Genomic DNA, 14,521 nt, shown 5'->3' with positions numbered 1-14,521 from the left:
AACAACATGTAGTCAGTCATTCCACTACAACTGACAACAGGTATTCATTCATTCCACTATAACTGACAATATGTAGGCTGTCATTCCAATATAACCGATAAAAACATGCGGTCAGTCATTCCACTATAAATGATAACATCATGTAGTCAGTCATTCCACTACAACTGATAACAACATGTAGTCAGTCATTCCACTATAACTGATAACAACATGTAGTCAGTCATTCCACTACAACTGATAACAACATGTAGTCAGTCATTCCACTTTAACTGATAACAACATGTAGTCATTCATTCCACTTTAACTGATAACAACATGTAGTCAGTGATTCCACCATAACTGATAACAACGTCAGTCATTCCACTTTAACTGATAACAACATGTAGTCAGTCATTCCACTACAACTGATAACAACATGTAGTCAGTCATTCCACTACAACTGACGACAGGTATTCATGCATTCCACTATAACTGACAATATGTAGGCTGTCATTCCAATATAACCGATAAAAACATGTGGTCAGTCATTCCACTATAAGTGATAACAATACGTAGTCAGTCATTCCACTTTAACTGATAACAACATGTAGTCAGTCATTTCACTACAACTGATAACAACACGTTGGCAGTCATTCTAATTATAACCGGTAACAACATGTAGTCAGTCATTCCAACATAACTGACAACATGTTATCAGGCATTCCACTATAACTGACAAGAGGTAGTCAGTCATTCTACTATAACTGACAATATGTAGTCAGTCATTCCACTACAACTGATAACACGTTGTCAGTCATTCTAATTATAACCGGTAACAACATGTAGTCAGGCATTCCACTATAACTAACAACAGGTAGTCATTCATTCTACTATACCTGACAACAGGTAGTCAGTCATTCCACTATAACTGATAACAACGTGTAGTCAGTCATTCCACTTTAACTGATAACAACATGTAGTCAGTCATTCCACCATAACTGATAACAACATGTAGTCAGTCATTCCACCGTAAATGATAACAACATGTAGTCAGTCATTCCACGTTAACTGATAACAACATGTAGTCAGTCATTCCACATTAACTGATAACAACATGTAGTCAGTCATTCCACGTTAACTGATAACAACATGTAGTAAGTCATTCCACATTAACTGATAACAACATGTAGTCAGTCATTCCACATTAACTGATAACAACATGTAGTCAGTCATTCCACGTTAACTGATAACAACATGTAGTCAGTCATTCCACATTAACTGATAACAACATGTAGTCATTCATTCCACTTTAACTGATAACAACATGTAGTCATTCATTCCAATTTAACTGATAACAATATGTAGTCAGTCATTCCACTTTAACTGATAACAACATGTAGTTAGTCATTCCACTATAACTGATAACAACATCTAGTCAGTCATTAAACTATAACTGATAACATGTAGTCAGTCATTCCACTATAACTGAAAACAACATGTAGTCAGTCATTCCACTACAACTCATAACAACATGTAGTCAGTCATTCCACTATAACTGAAAACAACATGTAGTCAGTCATTCCACTATAACTGAAAACAACATGTAGTCAGTCATTCCACTACAGCTGATAACAACATGTAGTCAGTCATTCCACTACAACTGATAACAACATGTAGTCAGTCATTCCACTACAACTGATAACAACATGTAGTCAGTCATTCCACTACAACTGACAACAGGTATTCATTCATTCCACTATAACTGACAATATGTAGGCTGTCATTCCAATATAACCGATAAAAACATGTGGTCAGTCATTCCACTATAAATGATAACATCATGTAGTCAGTCATTCCACTACAACTGATAACAACATGTAGTCAGTCATTCCACTATAACTGATAACAACATGTAGTCAGTCATTCCACTACAACTGATAACAACATGTAGTCAGTCATTCCACTTTAACTGATAACAACATGTAGTCATTCATTCCACTTTAACTGATAACAACATGTAGTCAGTCATTCCACCATAACTGATAACGTCAGTCATTCCACTTTAACTGATAACAACATGTAGTCAGTCATTCCACTACAACTGATAACAACATGTAGTCAGTCATTCCACTACAACTGACGACAGGTATTCATGCATTCCACTATAACTGACAATATGTAGGCTGTCATTCCAATATAACCGATAAAAACATGTGGTCAGTCATTCCACTATAAGTGATAACAATACGTAGTCAGTCATTCCACTTTAACTGATAACAACATGTAGTCAGTCATTCCACTACAACTGATAACAACACGTTGGCAGTCATTCTAATTATAACCGGTAACAACATGTAGTCAGTCATTCCAACATAACTGACAACATGTTATCTGGCATTCCACTATAACTGACAAGAGGTAGTCAGTCATTCTACTATAACTGACAATATGTAGTCAGTCATTCCACTACAACTGATAACACGTTGTCAGTCATTCTAATTATAACCGGTAACAACATGTAGTCAGGCATTCCACTATAACTAACAACAGGTAGTCAGTCATTCTACTATACCTGACAACAGGTAGTCAGTCATTCCACTATAACTGATAACAACGTGTAGTCAGTCATTCCACTTTAACTGATAACAATATGTAGTCAGTCATTCCACTACAACTGATAACAACACGTTGTCAGTCATTCTACTATAACAGGTAACAACATGTCATCAGTCATTCCACTACAACTGATAACGACACGTAGTCAGTCATTCTACTATAACAGGTAACAACATGTCATCAGTCATTCCACTACAACTGATAACAACATGTAGTCAGTCATTCCACTACAACTGATAACAACATGTAGTCAGTCATTCCACTATAACTGATAACAACATGTAGTCAGTCATTCCACTACAACTGATAACAACATGTAGCCAGTCATTACACTGTAACTGATAACAACATGTAGTCAGTCATTCCACTACAACTGATAACAACACGTTGTCCGTCATTCTACTATAACCGGCAACAACATGTATTCAGTCATTCCACCATAACTGATAACATGTAGCCAGTCATTCCACAGGGTTGACTGGACCATCCTAGAACAGACTCTTAGCTAACTCTGAGCTCAGTTGTGACTGACTACATGATTCCAGTGGATCTTTCCACTGGAAATGTTTCACGTTTGAGAAAAATAAAATCCTGTTGTCCACTACAGTTGACATGTTGTATAATTTGAATAAAATTAACTTTTAACATTTTTTTCTTTGCAATGTGTTTGTTCTGGTAAGTTAGTGGTGTTTTTTTAACATGAGTAGTTGTAAATATTATACAGTATTTATAACATGATTAAGTCTTCACTTGACATTTCTCTGAGAGCTCGGTGTTAAATAGGTTGTGAAATTGTACTATTTTATTAACATTAGTTGTGTCAGTTGCAGCCATTGTCACTCAAAAGTAGGTGTGATTCCTAATGGTCCCAATGGTAATGGAAGTGTACACTACAGAACAAATTAACTGACTGCACCTTTAAATAGTATCATTCACAATACTGTTCAGACTTAGCTGTGTGGATACATTCAACCTTCTGAAATTCTGTCTACTTTTATAAACATACATTCTTGCCATTTTTATCACACCATAGAAATGAGAGGTAGATTGTGAAGTCTTGCAAAGGGATTTCATGCATCATCTGACAGATGTTTATGGTTGTCTGTTGATAGGTCTTTATAAATCCCCTGTTAACCACATTGGCAATGCTTTCAGCTAGCTAGTGCATTTTCTTTGGAAAATGTACGTTCTAATTAAAATAAAGTGCCTCTGACCGCAGTTCAGAGGTTTATAAAGATGTTCTACTGTTCAGAACCTCGATGTTAAACAGCTCAGCCTCCTCTATGTAGCGACGGCTCCGACCCGGCTGCAATCTGGACTTGTAACGGTTCTGAGTCTGATTCAAGGCTTCCAGATCCAACAAGGAGCCCAGAAATGGACCTAAAGAAAGAAAGAAAGAAAGAAAGTTATTTGAATACATTTTGAAAAAAAACCCATCCCTCAACAGAGGAGGAGGTCTGCGACACCACCTATCTCCCGCTTACAATGCCGTCCTTTCATCTCTACCCAGGAGACTCAAGAAGCCTAGCCTCCAAGAACAACAGTCGGTCACTAATGGCTCCAACGACTCTCATGACCACTGAATAATGAAGTCAAAACTAACACCCCCAACCACCGTCGCTGCTAAACAAATGCAAATCAATAGCTCCGATGGCGACGGGCGCGGCTGGACATCGGAGCACAGGAGAGCCACTCATATCAATAGCTCCGATAACGACTCCAAGAGGATAAATTCTGAGTCTCATCAGCAGCCAGTCAGACTAGCTTGGTCTAGTCAGAAAGGCACGAACTGAGGAAGCCTCTTGGATGAGAGGCGAAACGTCTTCTCGGATATATACCAAGTCCAGTTGCACTTGATTCAACTCCTTTGGATAACCATGACCTGGATGAATGAGAACATTCACAGACATGTTCTAGAGCTAGGGTTTTTATAAAATATTTTAATCCACTTACAACTGTATCATTAAAGCCCATATAGCTAAGAGTCTGTTCTGGAAAGGTCCAGTCAACCACTTAGCTGCAACTGATTGTAGGTTCAAGGCTCTTCTGACTTTATCAATTCCCTGTAGGTTATTAATAAAACCTGTCTGCTCTGGCTTTACAGGTTTATTGATGTGTTTTTGTATTCTATTTGCTATATTGGAGGTCAACACTTTTAAATCCACACAGAGGCTGACCTATTCGCCTGTAGGACATGCATTGAGTCAGGTCTTTATTGTCCTTATGAATGACACTTATTACTGTGTCTGGCCATGACCCAGGCAGATTCCCCTCTGTTAGGGCATAGTTATAGACTCTGCATAGAACTGGGGTTAACTCATTTACAAATGTTTTGTAGTGTTCTCCTGGAAAGCCGTCTACCCCTGGAGATTTATTATCTTTAAGTTTGGGAATACTCTCTTTGATTTCTTCTTCTTTAATAGGAGACGTCATCATATCGGCCTCATCTGCTGTCAATCTAGTCAGGTTGATTGAATTAAAAAAGGATTCAATCTTTTCTCTTTTATGAGGCTCATCTTCCTCTTTATACAACTGTCTGTAGTAAGTAGAGAATGCCTCAGCAACATCTTTGGTTGGGTTAGCATCTGGTCACTGTTTGGGCATTTTACCTTGTGCGCTACTCTGTTGGATTGGGCTTTACGTAGCTGGAAAGCCAGTAGGCGGCTTGCTCTGTTACCCATTTTGTAGTATTTCCCTAGTGCCCCCTCTGCTTTATAGGTTAACAGATCCTTTAACTTATGTCTATTTTCTTTTAACAAGTCAATTTGTTCTGGTTCTTTGACAGTTGATGCTCTGTCTCTAGTTTCTTAATTTTCTTCTCCACCTCAACTTGTGGGGCTAGCATTTGCTTTTTTTTAATTTTGAAGAAATAGCAATCATATTACCCCTCATCACTAAGTTGTCCCCTTCCCAGAGAACAGTGGGAGAGACTGTCGTCTTCATTAGAGGTAAGATGTCCTGTGAAGTGGTTACGTACGGCTTCTTGAATTGCTGCATCATTTCACAATGAGACATTAAGTCTCCAGTGTCTAACCCGTTTATTTGGTGCCATATTTATTTTTAAGGTGACAGGGACATGGTGTGATATGGTAACTGGTTCTATATTACAGACAGTAGTCCTGTAGATGTCTGTTCCAGATATCAAAAACATATCCAGCCTAGAGTAACTGCCATGCATCTGTGACGTGACAGGGAAGTCTTTTTCTCTGGGGTGTAAGTGGCGCCAGATATCCACCAAGCCCAGTTCACCCATCATGCTAATAGAGTAGTAGATTTTTTGGACAAGGAGCCTACTTCTGCTGGGAGCCTATCCATAGTTTGTCTCAAAATGCAGTTGAAGTCTCCACCTATCAAAATAGTACGCTCTGATTTGTCTACTAATAAAGAGGCTATGTTTTCAAAGAAATCTTACAGTCTTCTTTTGGGGCATATAAATTGAGCATTGTTATTTTAGTACCTCCAATATTCCCTATTACCATCACATATCTAGTGAAGTCAAGTCAATTTTATTTGTATAGCCCAATATCACAAATTACAAATTTGTCTCAGTGGGCTTAACAGCAACATGACATCCTGTCCTTAGACCCTCTCATCGGATGAGGAACACCTCCCTAAAAAACCCTTTAACAGGGAGAAACAACAGGAAGAAACCTCAGGGAGAGCAACAGAGGAGGATCTCTCTCCCAAGACGGACAGCGTGCAATAATGTCGTGCTTACACAATTTACACAATACAACATTGAAAGAGGATAACACAATTATAATGGAATTATAAAATTTATGAAGAACATGATGCACAGGATGCCAAGCAGTGTTCAGACACCACTGGAACAGTCCAGGATCCAAGCCACACGACCAGCATCATCATGTAAAAAAAAAAATTATATGGATTTATAAAATATGTGAGGAGAACCGACTGCACGTGCACACAAGGGAGACTCACATGACACCATTCACACACAAAAGAAGAGAAAGGAGAAGACATCATTCAGAGAGAGAAAAGACATGTGAGAGAAGAGAACAGTTTGCAATAGTCGTTAGTCATAATCAATTAGGTCATAATCTATACTCTATAATCTATACTCTGTATAATCTCGTCGGCAGAACAGTGGTTGGTAAATTCATTGAGAAACCGACCCACCATGCAGTTTTCCTTTTTCTACCAGTTTAGTGGCCAATCGATCCCTATTTTAGTTCAAACACCCACCCTCGTACTGTATGTGTCTGCCAACTGCATCTCTCCGGCCGGCAGTCTGGAAGGAGCCGCCTCGCCACTTCCGTGACAAGGTGAATCCAGGCCGAACCGCTGCTTTTCCCCCACACACAGAGACGCATTCATGTGACGAACACAAGCCGACTCTGCCCCCCTCCCCAAGACAGCGCTGCCAATTGCTGCTTCATTGAGTCCGGCCATAGTCAGATCTGGCGAGACCGGGGCATGAACCTCGGTCCCCAGTGGGCAACTGCATCGACACAAAGCCAACGCTTAGACCACTACACCACCGCGGACCCAAAAAGATGAGTTTTAAGTCTGGATTTAAAGGACTCAACAGACTCTGACTGTCTGATGGCAGCAGGCAGGTTATTCCACAAGAACGGGGCCCAGTAGGAAAAGGCCCTGCCACCAGCTGACTTCTTTTAACTTTGGGTACACACAGAAGCCCTGGCTTTTGAGAGCGAAGAGCTCGAGATGGATCTAACATGGATAGTAAGCTAATGAAGGGAGGCAAGAATTGGTGTAATATGGTCAAATTTCCTAGTTTTAGTTAGGATTCTAGCAGCAGCATTCTGAACCATCTGAAGACTTTTAGTACTAGCATGTGGCAGACCTGAGAACAGAACATTACAGTAATCAAGTCTGGATGAAACACATGCATGTATTAGAATCTCTGCATCAGCCACGGACAGGAAAGACCAAATTTCAGCTATGTTACGTAAGTGAAGAAAGGCAGTCTTGGTGATTTCTTGGTGATCTGCCCTCTTTGTCATCAATTGTTTTTTCATGGTTGAAGTAGACTGATTTATAGGATGGCGACTCCCTTTTTCCTCCCATTTTTAAAAGAAGCACTATACACTTGATCCACTCATTCTCTTTTTAGTTTTAAATGTTCCTTTTGTGACAAATGGGTCTCCCGGATCATTGCTATAGAGCAATGTAGTTTTTTAAGTTGACTGAGTATTTGTTTCTCTTAATTGGACTGCTTATACCCTTAACATTATAACTAATACAATTTTGACTATCCATGTCTTGTTGGGTGGCACAGTGGCGCAGTGGTTAGCGCGGTCGCCTCACAGCAAGAAGGTCCTGGGTTCGAGCACCGGGGTAGTCTAACCTTGGTGGTCATCCCGGGTCGTCCTTTGTGTGGAGTTTGCATGTTGTCCCCGTGTCTGCGCGGGTTTCCTCCGGGGGCTCCGGTTTCGTCCCACAGTCCAAAGACATGTAACTCAGGTGAATTGGCGGTACTAAAGTGTCCCTTGGAATGAATGGGTGTGTGCGTGTTGGCCCTGTGATGGCCTGGCGGCCTGTCCACGGTGTCTCCCCGCCTGCCGCCCAATGACTGCTGGAATAGGCTCCAGCATCTCTGTGACCCTGAGCGCAGGATAAGTGGTTAAGACAATGGATGGATGGATGGATGGATGTACTGTTGGTTTACATTTGTTAGTATATGCTCCTCTTAGTTTTATCCAAAGGCATATAAAGTCAAGTAAGGCAGAAGTGTAACAGCATGACAGTAGCCCAATGTAAATCTCAAAGTAGAATAAACTGAACAAATAATATCGAGTGATATAAGTAAAGTAAAACAAACAAAGTAAAGTGAACTTCCACATACCCAACTGGTTTTTCAGTATTACTTTTTGTTGTTCAGTTACTTATAACTTAAGCACAAACCAGTTCCCGGTGTAGCCTGGGCAGAGGAGTATGACATTCCTCCGTGGGAATCACACACAGTGTCGTGCTACTGTCGTCCAGCTCGTGGAGCGGTCGCTACTAGAAATGCGGGTATTATACTCGCGGCTCATATTTAAGTTCCGTCCATTGCATTAAGACTTAGAGTTATCGTCCCGATCCTAATGGTGGTTGTTTTGAGTTCCACAAGTAAAACTGGGCGTGCGCTGAGATCACTCAGCTCCATTGAAGAAAGCCTTGACACCCGTACGCGATAGTACCGCTGAGTCTTCCCTCATCTCCCTCCTGCGTTGCTCCATCTGCAGCGAGATAGCGCCCTCTCCATTTGTTCCCTTTCGTCCACCCGGACCTGGATATTGAACTCCTGAAGTGTCTGGAGAGCATCCGTTAGCGTCGGGTAGGTCTTCTCACCAGGCTCCTGGATATTGAACTCCTGAAGTGTCTGGAGAGCATCCGTTAGCGTCGGGTAGGTCTTCTCACCAGGCTCCTGGATATTGAACTCCTGAAGTGTCTGGAGAGCATCCGTTAGCGTCGGGTAGGTCTTCTCACCAGGCTCCTGGATATTGAACTCCTGAAGTGTCTGGAGAGCATCCGTTAGCGTCGGGTAGGTCTTCTCACCAGGCTCCTGGATATTGAACTCCTGAAGTGTCTGGAGAGCATCCGTTAGCATTGGGTAGGTCTTCTCACCAGGCTCCGTAAACATTTTGAGCTGTGCCGGATACATGCGTTTGGCTTTGATGTTTTTCTGCTTTAGTTGTTTGATTACATCCCGTACCTGTGCTCTTTTCTATTGTAACTCTGGGGAGTGGTCGTGGTCAAAATATATCGGTTTAGCTTTGTAGAGGATCTGCTTTTGACTCCATGCTTGTCTTAGGATCGCGTCTTTCACCGAATAGTCCACAAACTTAACAATTATGGACCTCGGGGGAATTGTGTGGTTTCTTGGTTTGGTTATTAAAGAACGGTGGGCTCTCTCCATTTGTAGATTCACTCTGGGCATTGGTTCAAGGACTGATTGAATCAACTCCTTCACAAACACCTTCATATCCTTTCCTTCACTCTCTTCAGGTACTTGGTAAATTCTCAGATTGTTTCGTCTAGACCTGTTCTGCAGGTCTTCACATCTGGCTGTCAGATCCATCTCCCGGTGCAGCAGGTATCGGATTGCTCTCTCATATCTCCTCCTGTTGTCCTCTGTGGCACTAATACGACCCTCCACCTCCCTGGTTCTTTTCTCAAGTTTTGTCATTTCACCATTTGAGTCCTTCCAGGTTTTCTTTCCTTAGTTTCTCCAGCTCAGCTAATATTTTGGATTCTGAAATGTGTGGGCCAGCATTAGCTGTATCGCTTACAGGAGTTTGAATTTGTTGCTTCAAATTTTCGTTCTTGGGGTCCGCGGTGGTGTAGCATCGGCTTGGTGTCGATGCAGTTGCCCACTGGGGACTGGGGTTCGCGCCCTGGTCTCGTCAGATCCAACTATGGCCGGACTCGATGAAGCAGCAATCATTGGCAACGCTGTCTTCGGGAAGGGGGCGGAGTCCGCTTGTGTTCGTCACGTGAATGCGTCTCTGTGTGTGTCGGAAAAAACAGTAGTTCGGCCTGGAGTCGCCTTGTCACGAAAGTGGGGAGGCGTCTCCTTCCAGACTGCCGGCCGGAGAGATGCAGTTGGCGAACGCATGCAGTACGAGGGTGGGTGTTTGAATTAAAAATAGGGATCGATTGGCCACTAAATTGGGAGAAAAAAGGGAAAAATCAGAAATAAAATTAAAAAAATTTGTTTCGTTCTTATCCTGTTTACTTGCGCTTTTACCTCTGACAGATGATGATGCCATGTTGAATTTTTGCGGTTTTGCCGAGTTTTTAGTAGTTTTGTTGGGAAATTATTAGTTTGATGGACAGAGCCCAACTTTTAGGCTGCACATTGTAGCTGCCAGCAAAAGCACATAATCTCAAGTGGCACTTCAACACTATGCATGCTGCCAATTTTAATACCAACTACCCTACAAAATCAGATCACCGCAAACAAAAAATAGCAAATATGATAACATCATATAAGCACTCCGTTTCTACTAGCTGTAAATCAACATCGGCACGAGACAGTGCAACAGCTGCGTCACTGCGGATTAAAATGTGCGCAACTGACATGGATGGAGATGTTTCATGTCATGATGAGAAAAACAAGAAAATGGTTGTGGAGCTTTTAATGCAGGTGCCATTGTCATTAACACGGCAACAAGAAGAGTAGAGCGTTTAGCAGAGGAGTGTTTTTCCAATCTACTCACTGATTTGAAGAAAGCAGAAGCCATATCATTAGCCATAGACTCGTCCTGTGACTGAACCGATATGAACAGCTATCTGTGTTCACACGGTTTTTTGATGGGAAGACCTTTCGGGAAGAGCTGCTTTGCTTGCTTCCTCTGCCTGGACTCACAACTGGGGAAATCATCTTTAATGAAAAAACACCATTTTTGAGAAGAAGGGCTTGGATGTGAGCAAAATTGTGTCCGTCGTCACCGATGGGGCTCCATCAATGGTGGGACAACACAAGGGCTTGGTGAGCAGGCTTACTGCTGTTAACCCAGCACTCTTAGCATTCAATTGCTACTACTACTACTTTCGGCTTCTCCCGTTAGGGTCGCCACAATGGATCATCCGTTTCCATGTCTTCCTGTCCTCTGCATCTTCTTCTTAGCATTCAATTCCATTATTCATAAATCAGTGTTGTGCACTAAACTGTGTAGGGAAATGAAAGAGGAGATGGATACTGTGACGAGACTGGTAAATTTCATTTGCGAGAGTTCTAGTCTGCAACATTGCCTTTTCTGAGCAGTGCTGTAGGAAATGTCAGTGGAACATAAGGATGTTTTGCTGCATAATGATGCTCGCTGGCTGAGCAAAGCCTGTGTGTTGAAGAGGGTGTGCAACATGCGCAATGAGCTTGTGTCATTTTCATCTGGACTGCGGAGCCAAAAAGCCCAAGAATATCAGAGGTTTTAAGTGACGATAAGGGGATGGCATATGTTATTTTTTGTGTGACATCATGTCTCATCTAAATCACTGGATTGCCCTACTTAGCTTGCTGCCATTGCGACCTGACCCCGGAAAAGCGGCTGAAGATGAGATGAGATGAGATCATGTCTCATCTAAATCACCTTAATCTGCCACATTACAAGGTAAGAACCACACTGGTGCAGACATGTACGAGGTGGTTGAAGCTTTCCGGTCAAAGCTTAACCTTTTGGAGAGAGCGTTGCACTTTCCATGTCTGCGGAAGCATTGTGAGAAGAACGAAAGGAGGGAGGATCCAGTGATGAAGGATTTTGTGGCAAGCCTGGCAGAAAACTTAAAGGAACGATTTGAAAGCTCCCCTTAACTCGCAGGCGACATCCTCCTCTTCCTGAGACAGCCGTTCTCCGTTTCGGCTGACAGCTATTGGACTTGCAGAGGCCAAAAGGCTGGTACCTTCCATAGATGAGGAAACTCTTCAGATAGAGGTTTTGGAGATGGGAATATCTGACTTGCTCAAAGCACAACACAACGACGTTGGGGTGAGTGACTTTTGGATCAACATGGTTCCCCAAGCTTGATTCAAAAACACGAGAGCTATTGCAGTGCTCCTACTCACAATGTTCTCCTCCACGTACACATGTGAGTCATCATTTTCTTCAATGAACTCGATCAAGAACCAGGAAAGAAACAGATTCGCCGATGCACATCTTGGCCAGTGCCTCAGGCTTGCCACAACAGAATACAGGCCCGACATCAGAAGGATTGCCTCATGCCGTCACTCTCACTTCTCTCACTGATTTGTGAATGAACATCCATTTATTGTTTTCTTTTGTCCATAATTATTAAGTGGTTGGTTTTGGACTTATTTTGTTTCATGAGTGTAATTTTTTTCTTGTGTGACTCTCAACACAGGCTTTAAGAATCCCAGGCCTAAATTATTACCACTGCCACCACTATAACGACTACTAGTACTACTTCTAATAACAATTGATAATAATAACAATATTCATTCATTCATTCATTCATCCATTTCCAAACCGCTTATCCTGCTCTTAGGGTCACGAGGATGCTGGAGCCTATCCCAGCAGTCATTGGGCGGGAGGCAGGGAGACACCCTGTACAGGCTGCCAGGCCATCACATGGCCCACACACACACCTAGGGACAATTTAGTCTTTAATAGTGTGTGGCCCAGAATTTGTGTTTTCACATAGTAAAGACCACGAGAAAAGAAAAAAAGAAAAAAATTGTCATCTTCGTTATTCAAACTAAAACTATTAAGAGGCATGTGTTCAAAGTTTGTGCTGTAAAAATAATAAGAAGATTGTAAAGCTCAATTCAGATTGGAAAATAGTATTCAAGTTCACCTGCCCTAAGTAGTTCTAATAACTAAAATTACACCTGTCTCACCAGCTGCCTCTTCCAAAAAAAGATGTATTCCCAAGTTCTGCCTTATAGGAGTCTTGGCTTCATCACTTCGTGTTCATTACCTATCTGGACCACACCTCTCTTAAGTCTCCCCACTTTTGGCACTGGGAGCTTCGTCTGAACTCCATGAGCTTCTTGCACGCTGGGCTGTGGTGTCTGTCGCGTTGGTACGTTTCCATGGCATCAGCTCGTCCAGTTGCTCCTCCACGGCTGCCACAGATTCACACTCTTTATCACCGTCACCCTGATTCCGTGTTTATTCAGATCCCTGGCTGCCTCGTCCGCACTCTCCTAGATCCGCAGTCTGGAGTCCCAATGCACTCGCACCTTCGTGTATGGCATCTGGTACTGTACCCCCTTCTGCTTTAGTACTGCTTTGACTGGCCTGTATGCCTTGCGTCTTTCCATGATGTCGGCTGCGTAGTCATTATCAAAGTGAAGTCGCTTGCCATCGAGTTCAATTCTCTGCTGCCACGCTTTCTTAAGGATCAGTTCTTTGGGTTTGGGTTAGGGTTACACGGAACCGTAGAAAGTTGACTATCACTGATCTCGGAGTTGAGGTCGCAGTCGGCTTTTCGATCAATGCTCTGTGAGCACGCCGGATTTTAGCTATGTTACGTAAGTGAAGAAAGGCAGTCTCGGTGATTTCTTGGTGATCTACCCTCTTTGTCATCAATTGTTTTTTTATGGTTGAAGTAGACTGATTTATTGAATGAATCTGGAGTTCCACTGCGTCAGGTAGTGTGAGATGACTTTTAAACCTCTTACAGTGACTGATCTCCTCCCCTCTTTATCTCCCGGTACGCCAGAGATACGGGGATTACTTCTCCTGGAACACCTCTCCAAATCAGCCATCTTGTCCTGCATATCCGTGTTCTGTCTCACTACTGTCAGCAGCTCATCTGATGCAGGCTGATTCCAGGTTTGTGCCTCTGCGATGCTTGCGTTTTGACTCTGCAGCTCTCGCAAAACTCCGTCCTTAAACTCAGTCAAGTCTGCTTGCATAGTTTTCCTGACATCGTCTTTAAACTCACGAAGATCCTGGCTCATACCTTGTTTAAAGTTTTTTAAAAAAAATCTCTTTAGCGAGAAGTGTCTGACTCTCTAGTAGTGCGTTTTAGTTCGTGGTTGTATTAGCTCCTCCTGCCGTTGTCTCTACGTCGTTGTTTCCTGTTTCAGCAATCTTGGCTACATCCATGTTTTCTTGTGTTTTAGACATTTTCTTGTCAGTCTCATGACTCCTTTGCGGTTTCCCTCCTTTCATACTGAGGCTGAGTTGGCCTTAATGTTATTTTATATTGATAGGAGATACTTTTAAAACCGACTCCGAGGAGCTCACCACTACACGTCCATCCATGGTGTTGTTGTGCCGCCAGAAGTCCTCCGTGGCTAAACTTCTTAGCAGCTTCTAAGTCTTTACCCCACACACACTCAGGAGAATAGAAGGCTTCTTAGCCTCCTCAGTAATTCATTAGCAAGGAAAAAACGTCCCAGCCTTTCCTCATACTCCGACCAGTCTTCGCTGCCCTTCACAAATTCACCGATAGTCCCAGACATAGCCATCTGATCGTGAGACACACAGTA

General features: G+C 42.4%; 1 protein-coding gene across 2 annotated transcripts in view; it reads right to left on the bottom strand.

Moving 5' to 3' along the window:
• LOC130116828 (A disintegrin and metalloproteinase with thrombospondin motifs 2-like) overlaps positions 1 to 14,521 on the bottom strand; it is a 304,782-nt gene that overhangs the window by 227,095 nt on the left and 63,166 nt on the right. For both annotated transcript variants that reach the window (XM_056284894.1, XM_056284895.1), the window contains exon 4: positions 3,851 to 3,975. In XM_056284894.1, the coding sequence (XP_056140869.1) occupies positions 3,851 to 3,975 (125 nt within the window). The remainder of the gene's footprint in view (positions 1 to 3,850; positions 3,976 to 14,521) is intronic.

The sequence above is a fragment of the Lampris incognitus genome, chromosome 8, assembly GCF_029633865.1.
Source record: "Lampris incognitus isolate fLamInc1 chromosome 8, fLamInc1.hap2, whole genome shotgun sequence".
In the NCBI taxonomy this organism is placed as follows: Eukaryota; Metazoa; Chordata; class Actinopteri; order Lampriformes; family Lampridae; genus Lampris; species Lampris incognitus.
The sequence above is the reverse complement of the archived record's forward strand: the minus strand, read 5'-3'. Positions and strand labels throughout refer to the sequence as shown.